General features: G+C 36.6%; 1 protein-coding gene across 2 annotated transcripts; it reads left to right on the top strand.

The window, feature by feature from the left end:
- The first annotated feature begins 4 nt into the window (after positions 1–4).
- Positions 5–14579, top strand: LOC132299376 (F-box/WD-40 repeat-containing protein At3g52030). Of its 2 annotated transcripts, XM_059795928.1 has the most exons (9): positions 9–318; positions 1618–1821; positions 3006–3060; positions 4121–4219; positions 7494–7600; positions 10185–10274; positions 11012–11151; positions 13648–13732; positions 14085–14579. In XM_059795928.1, exons 1-9 carry the CDS (start codon positions 176–178, stop codon positions 14449–14451), a joined length of 1290 nt encoding a protein of 429 aa, XP_059651911.1. In that variant the 5' UTR covers positions 9–175; the 3' UTR covers positions 14452–14579. The 2 variants fall into 2 exon arrangements, with proteins under 2 accessions (XP_059651912.1, XP_059651911.1); XM_059795929.1 differs by lacking the exon at positions 3006–3060 and having other exon boundaries at positions 5–318; positions 1618–1816.

The following is a 14579-nucleotide window of genomic DNA, read 5'->3' as shown; positions in this document are numbered from 1 at the left end:
AAAAAAGAAAAGAAAAGAAAAAGAAGCCCATAAAATGAAATCAGCTAAAGCTAAAACTTAAACACAGAAAAACATTGATAGATGAGAATAAAAGTAGTCCGTAACACACACTCTCTCTCAATATATATATATATATATATATAATCTATATACCATACCTCTGGCGAGGACAAGGATGAACACCACCACCTCCGGCGGTGTACCACCGTCGAAGAGGAGGAAAGGAATCCACGCCCTCAGTCACGACACTCTTTGTACGATTTTCACTCTTCTCGACCTCATCGAAGCCGTTCGCTGCACCACCGTTTGCAGATACTGGTATGCCTTACCTTCAATTCCTCTGTCTTTTTCTTCAATTTTGGACTTTCATTTGATTTGAATAAAATATAGGAAAACAAGGAAATGCTATAGGAAAATTTGCATCTTTTTCCCCCTTTGCTTACAATTTCTGAGCAGCCAAACGGAGCCAAAAAGTAAGCGCAAATTGAATTGAAATATTTGTATCGAATTATATTAGTTGGTAACTTTGGGTTTCATATATTTAGGTTATTTATTTATTTTTTATTTTATGTTACTCTTGATTATATAGCCAAAATTACGCAAATTTGAGGGAAAAAGCTAACTTGAGTGAATAATAGAAGTACTTCAAATTGATGCTGCTGCTTTTGATTTTACTGAATATTTGGAATGACGGTTTTTGTGTTATTTCTGAATAAGAAAATGGATTTTAAAAGTGTACACTAACATTATGTTCAGTGGAATTTGTTTAAAGCATTTAAATTTGTTCTGATCTTGCTGAGATTCTGTGATAAATGGGTATTGGGTAAAATTTGTTCTTGTTGTGGTACAACATTGTGCTAAGGTTATGCAGAATTCTCTATTAAACATGTATATGTATTAGTTCAAAGATTACTTAAAGCCTATGAAAGCGTTTTAAAGACTACCCTGAATAGTGCTTATTTGCATTGTTGGGACCTCCTTAAACCAACCTAAACTTCATTTTGTTCTAGATTATAAATAATAAAGCCAACTTACATCTTATGCTGATCCTAGTTTTTACTGGAAACTGCATGTGTATCATATTCTCATTCTAGTATATTATGGTTGTACTTCTTTTCCTTTTCCCTCCCTCTCTTTCTCTACTTTCTTTGTGGGCTGGGTGGACTGGATGAGAGGAAAAAGAAAAAAGAATCTAACTTTTAGTAGATCTTGTTATTCCTGGTGGGCACATTGAGTAATAATAATTCTTAATTAAGTCACTGTACTCTACTTGTGCACCCATTGTTGGAATATTAATTTGTAAACTGTTGGAATTTCAAGTTTAAGATAGTTCTCTCTCTGTTAAGTAAGTAATGTCAGTATCAAGTTTTATTATTTTTAAATGTAGTCTACAAAAGAATTTATGCAAGTCATTGTCATTAAATGAAGTATTTAAAAGTTAATATTTTTTTTGGTGATAGATACATAATATTATAATATGGATCATTGACAATTTTTTTTGGTAAGCGTGCTATTTTCAGCTCTATTAATAAATTCATACCAATTTATGTATCTCTTCCATATTACTGACCAAGGTAACTCCTCTATCTTCAAATTTTATTTTTTAACCCAATGAAGGAGAACAGTCATCAATAAGTATAAGTTGCTACAAGTACTATACTCCAAGCAAGAAAGGAGGAACTCTGCAGACCTCTTTGATGCGTCGATGTGTTCAGAGAGGTCATTGAAGATACATTTGGAGGAGGTAGCTATGGATTGGCATAGATTCTCCTTACGAGTAAGACCGATTGATATCTACCAGTGGAAAGGTCATTCAGTTGGGTAAATTTTATTTTTCTCTTTCATTTTTTCTTGTAAGCCATTCATTTTATTGTTATTTAAAGCACCAGATTTTATTATCAATTGTTTTACTTTGTATCTGCATTGATGTTTATACTTTTAATCACAACTTGTTGGATCTTGAGGATCTTAATTCAGTAGTCAGTAATACATACAAGGTAAAATATGTGTATCAGGTGTTATGGACTTTCGAAAGTGGTAGGCTGCTAGAATTTCCAAAATGGTGTTGCCAAAGTTTTAAGATAGCTACTGGTTAGATAACAATTAAAAAAAATTAATTACAAATTACAATTCCAACAATAAATCTACTTCCTAAGAACTTGAGGTGGAGCAGGTTGGTATTCTAGTAATCTCACGTTGGATCTCTTGGGTTTCAAATTTTCAATCATGCTTAATCTCTGAAGCTTCAGAACTTCTTGAAAAAATCTTCAAACTGATTTCAATTGAATTAGTATTTAATACATATATTATAAAAATGTGGCAAGCGAAGCTTACATTACACCTGTCAATATCTTGATGTTGAATTTATTTTTTTGTTAATCTCACTATTGAATTATATACATTTGTCATGTTTGTCATATAAATATATCAGCTCAATTGGATATAAGTAAGTATTTCATCTATGAACTTATATTAATAAAACATTTTAGTATTACTCTAATTTGATGTGGTTGATGGTGATGCTGAATCAATATGGAGGTCGATGATGGATATGGCGTTCTTTTCTGATGAATGTAGTGAGTCAATAATTGGGTTCAATTAGAAAGATAATGGAATGTTGCTGAGATGAAAGACATGCCTAAGTGGAATTTGGAGGGATGATAGACATGTTGATGAATGGAACTTTTATTAGATTTGCTAACACTCCATAAAAAAGCAATTTATTTCAGTTTTCTAAATGCAAGACATATACTTTTCTTCTTGGTGGGAGTCTGAATTTTACATTCTAAATGGGTACAATGATCAGTTTTAATTAAAGTTCCAAAATTTTATGAACAATTATGAAATTTCTCCAATTTGCAGCTATTAATTGTTAATGTCGAAAAAGAAAAGTTGGTACTTCTGGCAAAATGTTAAGTTTGTTATATATCTGGAGGTGTTAAGCAATTTGAGCATATATGTGACTTTTGTGAGTGAATTGTCCTTTTGACCTTGTTTTCTGTTAGGGTTGATAAGTGCCGAATGAAGATGGGATTGATTCTTACCGGTGTAGGTGATAAGGTATGATATCTTACACTAAGTACTAGCCAGTAACTTTGATAGCATCCTTGCGAGTTTCGTATGAACTGCAAGTAAAAATTTCCTCTTTTACCGGGATTGATTGAGTAAATGGTACTTAAGTCGTTGTTGGTCAAGTTTCTATTCCTTAACCTCCAGATCTGCAGCAATATAGAGTTGGGAAAGGAAATGATCAGGACTTTGTCCAATGAAAGTTGTGACAGTGATATATCAAAGAGAGAGTGATATCATGGTAATGACCTATGACATCTATTTGTTGGACCAGTACTGTTCTTTGCATCTAAATTGCCTGTTGAAGGATGTTGCCTTAACTTCAGCTTCCAATACGTTGATCTTAAATTTTACTTAATTTCTTCAAGTCTTAACCAATTTCTATGAACTGTCTATGACGCCATGGACTTGTAATGCATTCTGTGTTTGTCAAGATTTAAGAAAAACAAAGCGATATTTTTCTATTTTGTTAGGAGTAGTTATTTTATCTTGTGGCTCTTTTGAAGGAGTTCTTTCCATATGGTTAAGATTTTATTAGCATGTCACCAAGTAACACTGGGTTGTCTAGAATTGCTTTCAAACTGCGATGTTTTTTGTCCAGACTGACAATAGACATGCCCAACTTTTTGGTGTTGTCTGCTTAAATTCTTCTATGCTAAGCTGATGTTTTCTATAAAGTTATAAGACATGATATGTGTTCTCTTCTTAGTAGCCTAACTTGCATTATTGGACTTTCCTTGTTTCTTGAGTATCTTCAGCTTCAATGGTATTACTTTCTGTAAGATGCAATCTTTGTCATCAATGCACATGATTCTGATCTTTTGGCTTTCTCTCATGTGCCCTCAATTAGTGTGATGATTCTAATTCCTCTTAGTATCCAGTTTAATTTATTTCACATTATTTATATAGACATACAAACATGTGAATATAATATAATTCTAATATTCATCCATTCCCTCTGCTGCAGATTTTATTTATTTTTTCGGGTGGTTTATGCTGCATAGAAATTATGGAACTTTTTTACTAACAGTTTGGTTTACAATGATGCTAGGTGATGCGTCTCTGGTCAGCAGAAAGATACAAATGTTTGGATGAATATTCTCTTCCAGATAACACCCGTTTAGTTGATTTTGATTTTGATGAGAACAAGGTACAATGAAGAAACCAGTATCCATCTTACTTTGTGGTTTCTCTGCACTTGAAACCTGTTTCTAGTGCACCTTCTTTTGCAATTGCTTTACACATTGTTCAGCTTTTGCATGAAATATCCGACTAATTTTTCATGGGTGCATCTATATTTTACTATGTGCAATCATGCATGTCTTTATAATGTCTCTATGGGCGTTTGGTCTTGTTTATATGCCATATATATGGGATATAGTGCTTTCATTTTTCTCTATGATTGGAAGAGATGTTGTCAACCTTGTATTTGCACCAAATAATCTATTGTTGCAACTTCTTGTTGGGTACTTATTTTAACTCAGTTTTCTAGGTAATATCTTGACTGATTTAGCCTAGATGAATTCAGGTGGTGATATGAGAGTTTATGTGATGGAATTAAATGAAACTTTTGGGCATAGGAAAGTCGGATTGCCGATAGAACAGCCTATCATTTCTTTTGGGTTGACCGTTGCTTAGATTATAATTTCTGTTAATATTTAGTTGAAGTATCAGCTACTACAGAGTGTTGCTTTTTATAGTTCCTCTTTTAATTTTTCTCTCTCTCTCTATTTTTTTTTTTTTTTTTTTGGTTCTGGAAGCTGGTGATTGTAAATGTGGTAGACCAAAACACGATATTGATTAACATTCGAATTACTCTCAACTTGTTTCTTTTTATAGTTCCTCTTTTTATTTTTTTATTTTTTTGGAATTACTCTCAACTAGTTTAAATAGTAGACTTAAAAAAGGTTTAGTTCAAACCATCTCTTGGATTGTCATGTAAGCCAATTCTTTTGGAATTATTTTAATAAGAAATAGTTGCCGGTAGGGGATGTTCCTGATATTGAGATGTTTGCTCAGATCCTCGGATGTGGCACTGGCTCATTTCCTATTTCTTATTTAGGTTTGCCTCTGGGTGCTCCTTCGAGATGTGTGGGGAGTTGGGATCCGGTGGTGGATAGATTTGAGAAGAGACTGGCAGGTTGGAAGAAGCAGTACCTTTCCAAAGGGGGGCGGGTCACTCTAATCAAGAGCACTCTCTCTTGCCTTCCCACCTATTTTATCTCCCTTTTTTAGATTCCTTCTTCGGTGGCGGAGAGAATTGAGAGTTTGCAGCGGAATTTTCTTTGGGGAGGGAGAGGAGAGGAGTTCAAATATCATCTGGTTCGTTGGGAGTAAGTGTGTCGTCCCCTTCGGAGTGGAGGATTAGGGATTCGAAGGTTGTTGCCTTTCAATAGGGCTCTTCTTGGGAAATGGCTTTGGAGATTTGGGGTTGAGAGACTTTGGCTTTGGAGGAAAGTTATTGCCAGCAAATTTGGGGAAATCAGTGGTGGGTGGTGTTCTCTTGAGGGGCGTGGTCCTAGGGGTGTGGGGGTTTGGACTTGCATTCGAAAGGGATGGGACGTTTTTCGTAATCATGTTCGCTTTAGGATCAGGGATGGTAGGAGGATCAGATTTTGGGAGGACCTTTGGAGTGGGGATCTTCCCCTTGCTCTTTCTTTCCCTCGGCTTTACAGGATTGCTTCTGACAGGCAGGCCTTGGTGGTTGACTGTTATCACCTTGATAACGGAAGACTAATTTGGGACGTTCAGTTTAGGAGACATTTTCAGGATTGGGAAATTGAGGAGGTCACTCTTTTTTTGGAGTTACTGTATCGTTAGGTGATCTCTCATGAGGAGGCTGATTGTTGGCTTTGGAGTCCACACTCTCAGGGTCGTTTCGAGGTGAGATCCTTTTTCAGGTGTCTTTTTGATGGGGAGGGTGGCACTTTCCCTTGGAAGGCTATTTGGTGTTCCAAGGCTCCCCTTAAGGTGGCTTTTTTTGCTTGGACGTCTGTCTTGGGTAGGATTTTAACTCAGGATAATTTGAGGAGGAGAATGCAGGTGGTTTTCAATCGTTGTTACTTGTGTCGTTGTGATGAGGAGACAGTGGATCACCTTCTGTTGCATTGCAGTATGGCCAGAGATTGTTGGGATTTGATGATTAGGTTGTTTGGGGTTCCCTGGGTTATGCCCTGTTCCTCTAGAGGGTTGATTAAGGCTTGGAGAGGTGTCTCTGTTGGGGCGCTCATCCGGGATGCTTGGAGGGCTACCCCTCTCTGTGTTTGGTGGTGCATTTGGCTCGAGAGGAATCGAAGATACTTCGATGGCAAGGAAAAACCCATTTCTATGCTTAAGTTTTCTATTATTTCTACTCTCTTTTGTTGGGTCTTAGGGAGAGATTATCGTTCTGTTGAGGAGATTGTTATGTTTTTGGCCTCTTTGAAGGCTTAAGGCTCTTTTTGGTTTTTTCTTCTTGTATCCTTGGGTTTCGCTCCCCTTTGAGCGCTTTTTTATAAAATTCTTACTTATCAAAAAAAAAAAAAGAAATAGTTGCCTTTACTTACTAAAAATATTAAGTTTGATTTCTTTTTTTCAGCTGACTTTTTTTTTTTTTTTTTCCTGAAGAAAATAAAAAATAATAGTGATAGAGCTGTTAAGTGGATCAAGGCATTGCACATAAAAAATAACTAAACAAAGCTGTAGAAGTGCCTAAACTTTCTAGAAGTTTCGCTCAAAGCAATTCGAGTTGAGCGAAGCCTAAACATCTTGTGAGCACAGTGAGCGCAAATCTTTTGACGCTTCTTTTCGCTAAGTAGCCCCTTTCCACTTCTGGTTTGGGGAGCTCCAATAGGGGGACAAGAGTCTCAGGTGAATATTCCTTTTACTTCTCTTTCCTTTCTCTCAATCCTATGTCCTCAAATGAGAAGAAGAAGAGAGATGGGGAAAGAAAGAAATGATACTTTCATCCTTCCACCACATTCTATTTATACTAACAAGTTTCAGAAAATACACATAAGCACCAGACATTATATAAGTAATAACAAATAAACCCCTGACAACATTCTCTACTACTCTTTGACTCTTTGTGGTATCAGGGCTAGAACTGTACTAATTCCTGCCAAGCGGGGACTGAACTAAGATTCTCTAGTTCAATACATGCTCGAGCTATACCTCAACCGGTGTCATTTTGATCAAACTAATCTTAAGTGCACTACCTGGCTCATCTGTCGCTTTCCTTTCTTGTGGTTTTATGTGAAGTTTGGATCCATAGAGTGATGAGCTTTCTCTGACCTAATCATCTTCAGTGCCACTAGCTAATTTAATTATTCTTCTTCTTCGAGATTTGAACTGTTTAAGCATTATTGACAAGGTTTACTTATGAGTCAATTCTACAGCTTTGCTTGCTTTGTAACCTTTGGATATCTTTAACTATTTTTCTTTAGGTTGTTGGTTTGGTCGGGACTCGTATATGCATATGGAGGCGGCATAATGCGGAGAGAAATATATTTCCCTCACGTGAAAACCTGTTTACAAACGGTTTATGTATGCGGTGAGTTTTATTGGTATTCTCTTGATTGTAACATGTCACTGCTAAACATTTAAAGTTGTACATTAATATCTGTTGTGTTAACTTGGCTTAAACCTTTTATCCAGTCAACATCCTACATCTCACGCTAGATATGCAGGATTTCATTATGATTTGGAAACTTTAGCTAACTTAATATGATTAAGTTACCTTCTCCACATTTAATTAGCTCGCAAAGTTATATGTTACTATGTGTCTCTTTCACCATATGTGAGCTATAAATGAATCTCGCTTTTCTTGAACAACTTGGCTTGTCTCATTAAGTGAGTTAAAAATAAATGGGGAAAGTGGTGATGGTTTTGAGGTTGGTTGTGAGTTGATGACAGTGGTGGTCGTTGAGAAAAATATATAGAAAGAGAAATTGGAATATGTAGTGGGTCTTACATAGTTGTGATTTGAGGGTTCATTGGTCTGGTAGTGGTAGCTAACGTTAGTGGGTTTTGGGTGTACTGATTTGGGGGTTGTAGGTGTTGGTAATGTGGGCCTTGACCTGAATATAATGTGGGTGTTCAGTGTATTTATTGTATGGTTAGTCTTTATACATCAGCTAACTTCCAACTTATATTTACTTACTACTGACAGATATTCTGCTATTCCATTAGTTAACTGTGTTAAAGGTCTAAAATATAAAGTAGGAACATGTTCTTTGTAACTAGCATACGACCAAAGAGTGGATGTTGATGTCAGCAAAGAGTGGGAACTAACCTCAAGCTGCTGTAACTTGAAATCAAACAAACGTTTAGTACAAGAACCAATAACTCAGTTACCAACTTGCGTTAAAATAAGTTACTCAACTCTTAGTGCCTTGTTGCTTTCAAACATTTACTCTCACAATGTGTTAGGTCTTGTATTGGCTAAGTTCTTTTGATTATACTGAAATTTTCTCTTTGAAATCATGAGAGATAAGGAACCTGATAAGGGTTCACTACACAAAATTTGACTATATCCAGCATATTAATCAAGATTGGCATCTCGAAAGCATAAAGTAGAAAGTAGAACGAAGAAGATCCATTTTCCAAGACTTGGAGTCATGATCAATTAAATCAGCAACAGTCTCAATAGTCGTGGTTGATGGAGTGGAAATCACTGCAAAATTAACAGGATCAGTTATTGGACCAGCAATGAACCTTGGATCCGTTTGTAACCTTCCACTTCATACCCTGTTTGATGACTTCTTTTGCAGCACAAATACTTTTAGTGTTATAGACATCTTTTTGATATGATTTGTTTATAGAAATATTGATCATACAGAACAGCTCTTAACGCAGGCATAGAACAAAATATATCCTTTAAAATAGCTTAAAAAGGGAAAAATCGACCTATGGAAAATTTTAGGATTAGTTTATTAACCCCTTCAACAGTGATTTTCAAATATCTGTATGATCAAAATAAGAGCGAGACTCCAACTTTTTCTTTGAGTGGTAAAGGAAACTTGAGGAAGAATGGAAGACAACTGATCTTTGAATGAGAACTTATGGAAATAAAGTTAGCTAATATTTTGACTCCTGAAGCCAGTGGAGGTGACATATTTTATGGATTTGCTCAATTTGGTCGTGATAGTACTGATGAAAACAGAGGTCCACTCTCTCCCACTCCAAAGACCATCAGTGGTAGTCGCGGTAAAGAAGTGTGATTGTGCAGTGATTTTGGTGGTGGTGAATGGCCATTAAAAAACTTTTGCACTACCACCAAATCTATCAATGGATGTTAGTTGTAGAACTGCTTCGAAACTTTCTTGCCTCTTACACCTAACATCCTGAAGCAAACAGAGATGAACGGAAAAGTCTTCTTACAGAAGTAAGAAAGACTAGGGTTACTCATCACCATCCCTTACGTCTTGGTTACAGCAGATAAAGAGTGCTCTCCCTTTTATAATACTACTATTAACAACACTTGACTTCTCCTAGAATGACTTTTAGAATCCCCACACATCACTAATAACATTTGACCACTTTCCTAAGTAAATACTTGGTAATTCCAAAGCTTAATTACTTAGTACCGGAAAACAAGAATGACACTTTGACTTTTCCCAATGCACTTTCCAAAGCACCATTAATTATTTTCATCAAACCCCCCTCCTCGGAGAAAACTCGCCCTCGAGTTTGAAACAATTTACCATGATCAATGGAGAACCCGAGTAGAGCCTTTCATCCTTTCTTTCTTTTTTCCCATACTTGAGCAAAGCACAGTAAGCTTTTGTTACTGACAAAGAATAACTTTGAACGAACTTTCAGATCTCTCTTGTTAAATAGCCAAAACTTGTTTGAAGATAAATCATGAATTACTCTGATTTTTACATTGGAGCAACTTATTGATGATTCTTTTCAATTTTGTTCCTTAATATATCATTTATAGGACAATTCCACGTCTTTAATTACTACAAGGTAACTACTTCTAAAATTTCACCAGGGCTCTTTACACGAATTGTTCCCTTCATATAGTATCTAATATTTTCAGTTATGTTTGAACTGATTCAATTACATGATATTATTTAGGATGCATGCTTTTGTTGTTTATGGATAAACACCTCAATCTTTTATGTTTGCAGTTATGTAGATCCAGAGGCAGTGGTTGGATGTGAAGATGGTACTGCTCGCGTATTTGACATGTATAGCAGGAAATGTTCTCAAATTATTAAGTACGTATTGCAAGAAATTTTTTTGATCTTTTATTTTCTCACCTTTCCAGTGTTCTATCAATTTAGTAGCTAGTCTAGGTTGAGCTGAACTTTAGTCTATCTCACACACACACACACACGTGCACGCACGCACACACACACATACAGACATGTTCTTAAAGTTTGAATGGCTACAGTTCAATCACATTTCTTCAAAACTAACTGGTTACATAAATTGTGTCTAATTCGTTCTGTGAAGTAATTAGGAATTAGGGCAGCACAAATGATTATATTATTAAGCCCAATACTTCTCGTGGTCATTATAATTTTTGCTCGTGAACACACTCGCTCAAAGTGGAATTCATTGTATGTATACTTTTCCTGTGCATATGACGAGCTGAATTTTCTGAAGTGGGTAATCGAAGAACACCACAACTGAAGTTGGTTTACTCTTAAGCAGAAATACTATGTATTAGGCTCAACAAAATGCATTTAAATGTTCAGACGAGGCAAATTTCTACAACACACCCAACAACGGTTGCTTATAAGTGTTTCCCTGAAAAGTAAACTGTTGTGTAATCTGTTGCTTTATTCATGCCATTTTTAGCCTGTTTGGACACATCTTTCTTGTATGACAGTTTGGATTAGGAGAATTTGTTTTCTTTAATCTTGTTAAGAGGTAAGGTGGGAAGCAATTTGTTCCATGATTTTTAAATTACTTAATAAGTCTAATGTACTGCACATATTCCTTTTTGCAGAATGCATCTTGGGCCAGTGACATGCTTATCACTGAGTGATGATCAATTGATTATTAGTGGTTCCTCAACTGGTGGTATCACAGTATCAGGTCTTTCAACTGGTCAGCGGGTAGCTGCCCTAATGTCAAGTGATTCCTCAGGTTTTATGATATGCCTTCTCTGTAATGATTTTGATTATAATTGCATTTCTGCTGTGCTTATAATTTGCTTCACACACACACAGTGTGTGTGTGTGTGTGTATGTCACTCATCCTCTACCTCCATCTCATGTTGTATGCTATTTTTTTGAACTTGACCAGCAGTATGATTCACACACTGATGAAAACTGGAAGCTTTCAAAATTGAATTCAAATTCAGCTAAGAAAAGGCAATTAAAAAAATTTACAACAGTAGGTAGATTTATTTTTTGAAGTGAATATCTAGTGTGGGCATTTTAAAAAAATAAAAAAAGATGGATAAATGATAAGGATATGTGGAGTTTCGCATCTATAAATAAGAAAGAGAAGAATCATATATGTAGAAATGGATAACATGAAGCATGTAGATGAGGAACTTTTCCAAGGGACTTAAAGGAAAGGATATATAACTCAATGCACCAGCTATAACTTAAACTCTTCACACAATTAAAAGATTGTAGCGGGTAAAAGTGGCTCCTTGATGAACAATCAAAGAAGCACCAATTCTGGGCAATTTGCTTGCCTCTCCTTGGCCAATGAGGAAACCATCTAATATCCACCTCTAAGGTAGAGAGACATGACTTAGTTCTGGTCCCGCTAAAGCAAGGTCCTGGGGAGGTGAGATTCAGGACAGATCTAACCTTTGGTAGTTCACGAAGTGACTGCTTTTAGGCTTGACTTTGCACCAGTGGTGCTGATGCTCTAGGGTTTTACAGATAAACAAGGCAACGGTCAACTTCTCCAAGGAAGAGACATGATCCAAAATTTCTCTCTTATTCTTAGCATTCATATCTTCTTTCCACTGAAGTGGATAACATAAAATATGTCTCGCTGCTACAAATACCTGCAATTCCTAATTTCCTCTAATCACTCACGGAACATCCAGCATCTTTGATCTTAACTCTTCTTTAGTGCAGGTGTCCGACCAATCAAAACAACTTCCAAACTGCCTGTTTAGTGGGTTTGCGGCAATCAACTTGCTCAGGATCATGGCCACCAAAGCTCCTTTGACCTCTATAAACAAGAGCTCACAGAGAAACAAATAATTGAAGTCTAACCAGAATCTCTTTATTATGGAATTCTCTGCCTTCAAATATTTGCAAAGTCATTGGTGCCAACAACCCAAACAAATGCACTGATATCATAATAGCAACAACTTTTCCGTAAGTATGTCCCATTCTCACCCTCCAATGCATAATACCCTCCCCAAAAGACTTGAGATTCATCAACAATGAATCTAGTGTGAGGAGATAAATCTGATACCCCATGGAGCTTTCACCTCTCAAACCACCTCAATACAAATGGCTCACGTTTTGATTTCTCAGCTGCTTTGCATCTGGCTCAGAAAATAATAGCATTATCATGATGTCAGCAAGCACAAAGCTACCCAATAAGCCTCGCTTATGAGTTTGTCTCAACATCCTACTCGAAGCCTCCGTCATCAAACTAAACAAAGTGTGAGAAGGATGATCATTCCTCAGATCCCTCGAGCTCGAGAAGAATATCTTAAGATCCATTTACTAGGGCTGAGAATTTAACCTTGGAAATGCAAGCTTCTATCAACACCTCTACCTAGTACCAGAACCCAGTCATTCCAACACATAATGAGGAAAATCCCATTAGACCTCTACAACTCCAATCCAATTACCCACTAGAGCTGCAGTGGCTCCCCAGTCACTGCCACAAGAATTTGAGTCCGGATGAATTTTTTCTGGTTGACCATGTCTTTGTTGATACCTATAAACTGATCATAACAATTCCTTAGGGCCCTATACACTTCAGGCACAACAAATGTAAGGGATGAACTTTAAAACTTCTAAATATTTCCTTTTGTCCTGCTTCTGGCTCATGGCAACATCCCGCCAAAGCCCATCTCCAGGAAACAGAGGCTCTTCCTCAAAATCCCAATTTATCTCCTTGAGAACACAATGCAGTTGCTTATTATATGAACTGGTTAAACCACAACACTGTCTCCACCACTCCTCACAAAATCAATTCAAAACGATCTTCAAAGGAACTAATGGCCAGTCCTGAAACTGTGACAAGTACAGAAACTCCTATCGTTACTGTTGTTAAGCCCTCTGCAGAGCTATATACCACCTACATCCAGCCATTCCCTCCTTCAGACAACTATGGGATGAATTGACAGCTTATGGTTCAGCAATTGTGAACTTCCACATAAATTTACAGTTTGTATTATAATTATGATCCACTTTCAATTGGTGTTGATGACTACTGAAGAATCTAACACAGTTACAAAACCCTCTCACCTTCGAAGCCGAAGCAAGTGTTCCATAAATTTACCGTTTGTATTATAAGCTTTTTTAGATTATTGGTGTTTCTTGTAAATCTATATTGTGGGATGGATTTCTGGTTGTAGCTGGATCTTTTCTGAAACATATGAAGGCATTGTATGTTGTGATAACATGGTATGACTTGTTTTTCAACTCCTTGTTACAGGCATAAGAACCTTGTGTTTCAATCCTTCTTCTCATTTACTGTTTGCTGGATCAACGTCAGGATATGCTTCTTGTTGGGACCTTAGGTATGCTCAACTGATAAAGAGTTTGCATGCTGTTTCACGGAGTTGAGCTCTCTTAGAGTTCTTTCTTTTTCATTCGGGAAGCTTTAAATTTTCGGGCAAAACCATTAAGTATCTCAAACTAATGCCCGGGGAGGTATTTAAACATGCAATCAAGGTGTTAGCTTTAAGATTAATCTTCATGGCTCAGAGAAAGCGAAATTTAGTACTATCGAATATGCTTATCTGAACTTAGTAAATTCTAGCTAATTTTATCCAAGTCTTTGCTTTCTGATAGTTTCCCAAGTTTCTTGACAATTGTTATGCTGGAGGAGTTGTAAATTTGGCGAGTTGACCTTGTTCTGTAACATTTCAGGACAATGAAAAAACTTTGGGAGACACGAGTAAGTCCCAATGTTTTATATTCTATGCATCACCTGCAAATTGATAGATCAACATTAGTTACTGGTGGAATAGATGGTGTGCTACGTGTATTGGATCAGAACACGGGTGAAGTGTATTCAAGGTGCATTATGTATGAAAGTAACAGGGGATCGAATCGCACAGAAGACGTGTATGGAGTCATTAAAAGTAATCAAGCGGTAAGGCTCGCAGAAGATGACCGCATTGATCTCATTCCTAGAACTTCTCGACCTCCCATCAGGTGCTTGGCTGTTGGAATGCGGAAGGTTGTCACCACACACAATGACAAGTGCATCAGATTATGGAAATTCAAAGCATAATCAGTATTACCTCTTCTGGTGCGGATTTGTGATTATTAAGCTTCAATGTTAGTAACTTTTAGGGTTAATTACAATGACACCCCTTTGAGTTTGTCATAATAACAGTCATATATAAGTTGGGTTTTTTT

This window comes from Cornus florida, unplaced genomic scaffold, assembly GCF_030987335.1.
Source record: "Cornus florida cultivar Cherokee Brave unplaced genomic scaffold, ASM3098733v1 CherokeeBrave_3.0.0_Hap2_Chr03, whole genome shotgun sequence".
NCBI classification, from domain to species: domain Eukaryota; kingdom Viridiplantae; phylum Streptophyta; class Magnoliopsida; order Cornales; family Cornaceae; genus Cornus; species Cornus florida.
This window is presented reverse-complemented; position numbering and strand designations above follow the sequence as displayed.

Bases quoted from the DNA above. Each gene is read 5' to 3' on its own strand.
- LOC132299376 (XM_059795928.1), top strand. From the start codon at position 176: ATGAACACCACCACCTCCGGCGGTGTACCACCGTCGAAGAGGAGGAAA. The intron at 7,601-10,184 runs GTGAGTTTTATT...TTATGTTTGCAG, and splicing joins ACAAACGGTTTATGTATGCG to TTATGTAGATCCAGAGGCAG. The intron at 13,733-14,084 runs GTATGCTCAACT...GTAACATTTCAG, and splicing joins GCTTCTTGTTGGGACCTTAG to GACAATGAAAAAACTTTGGG.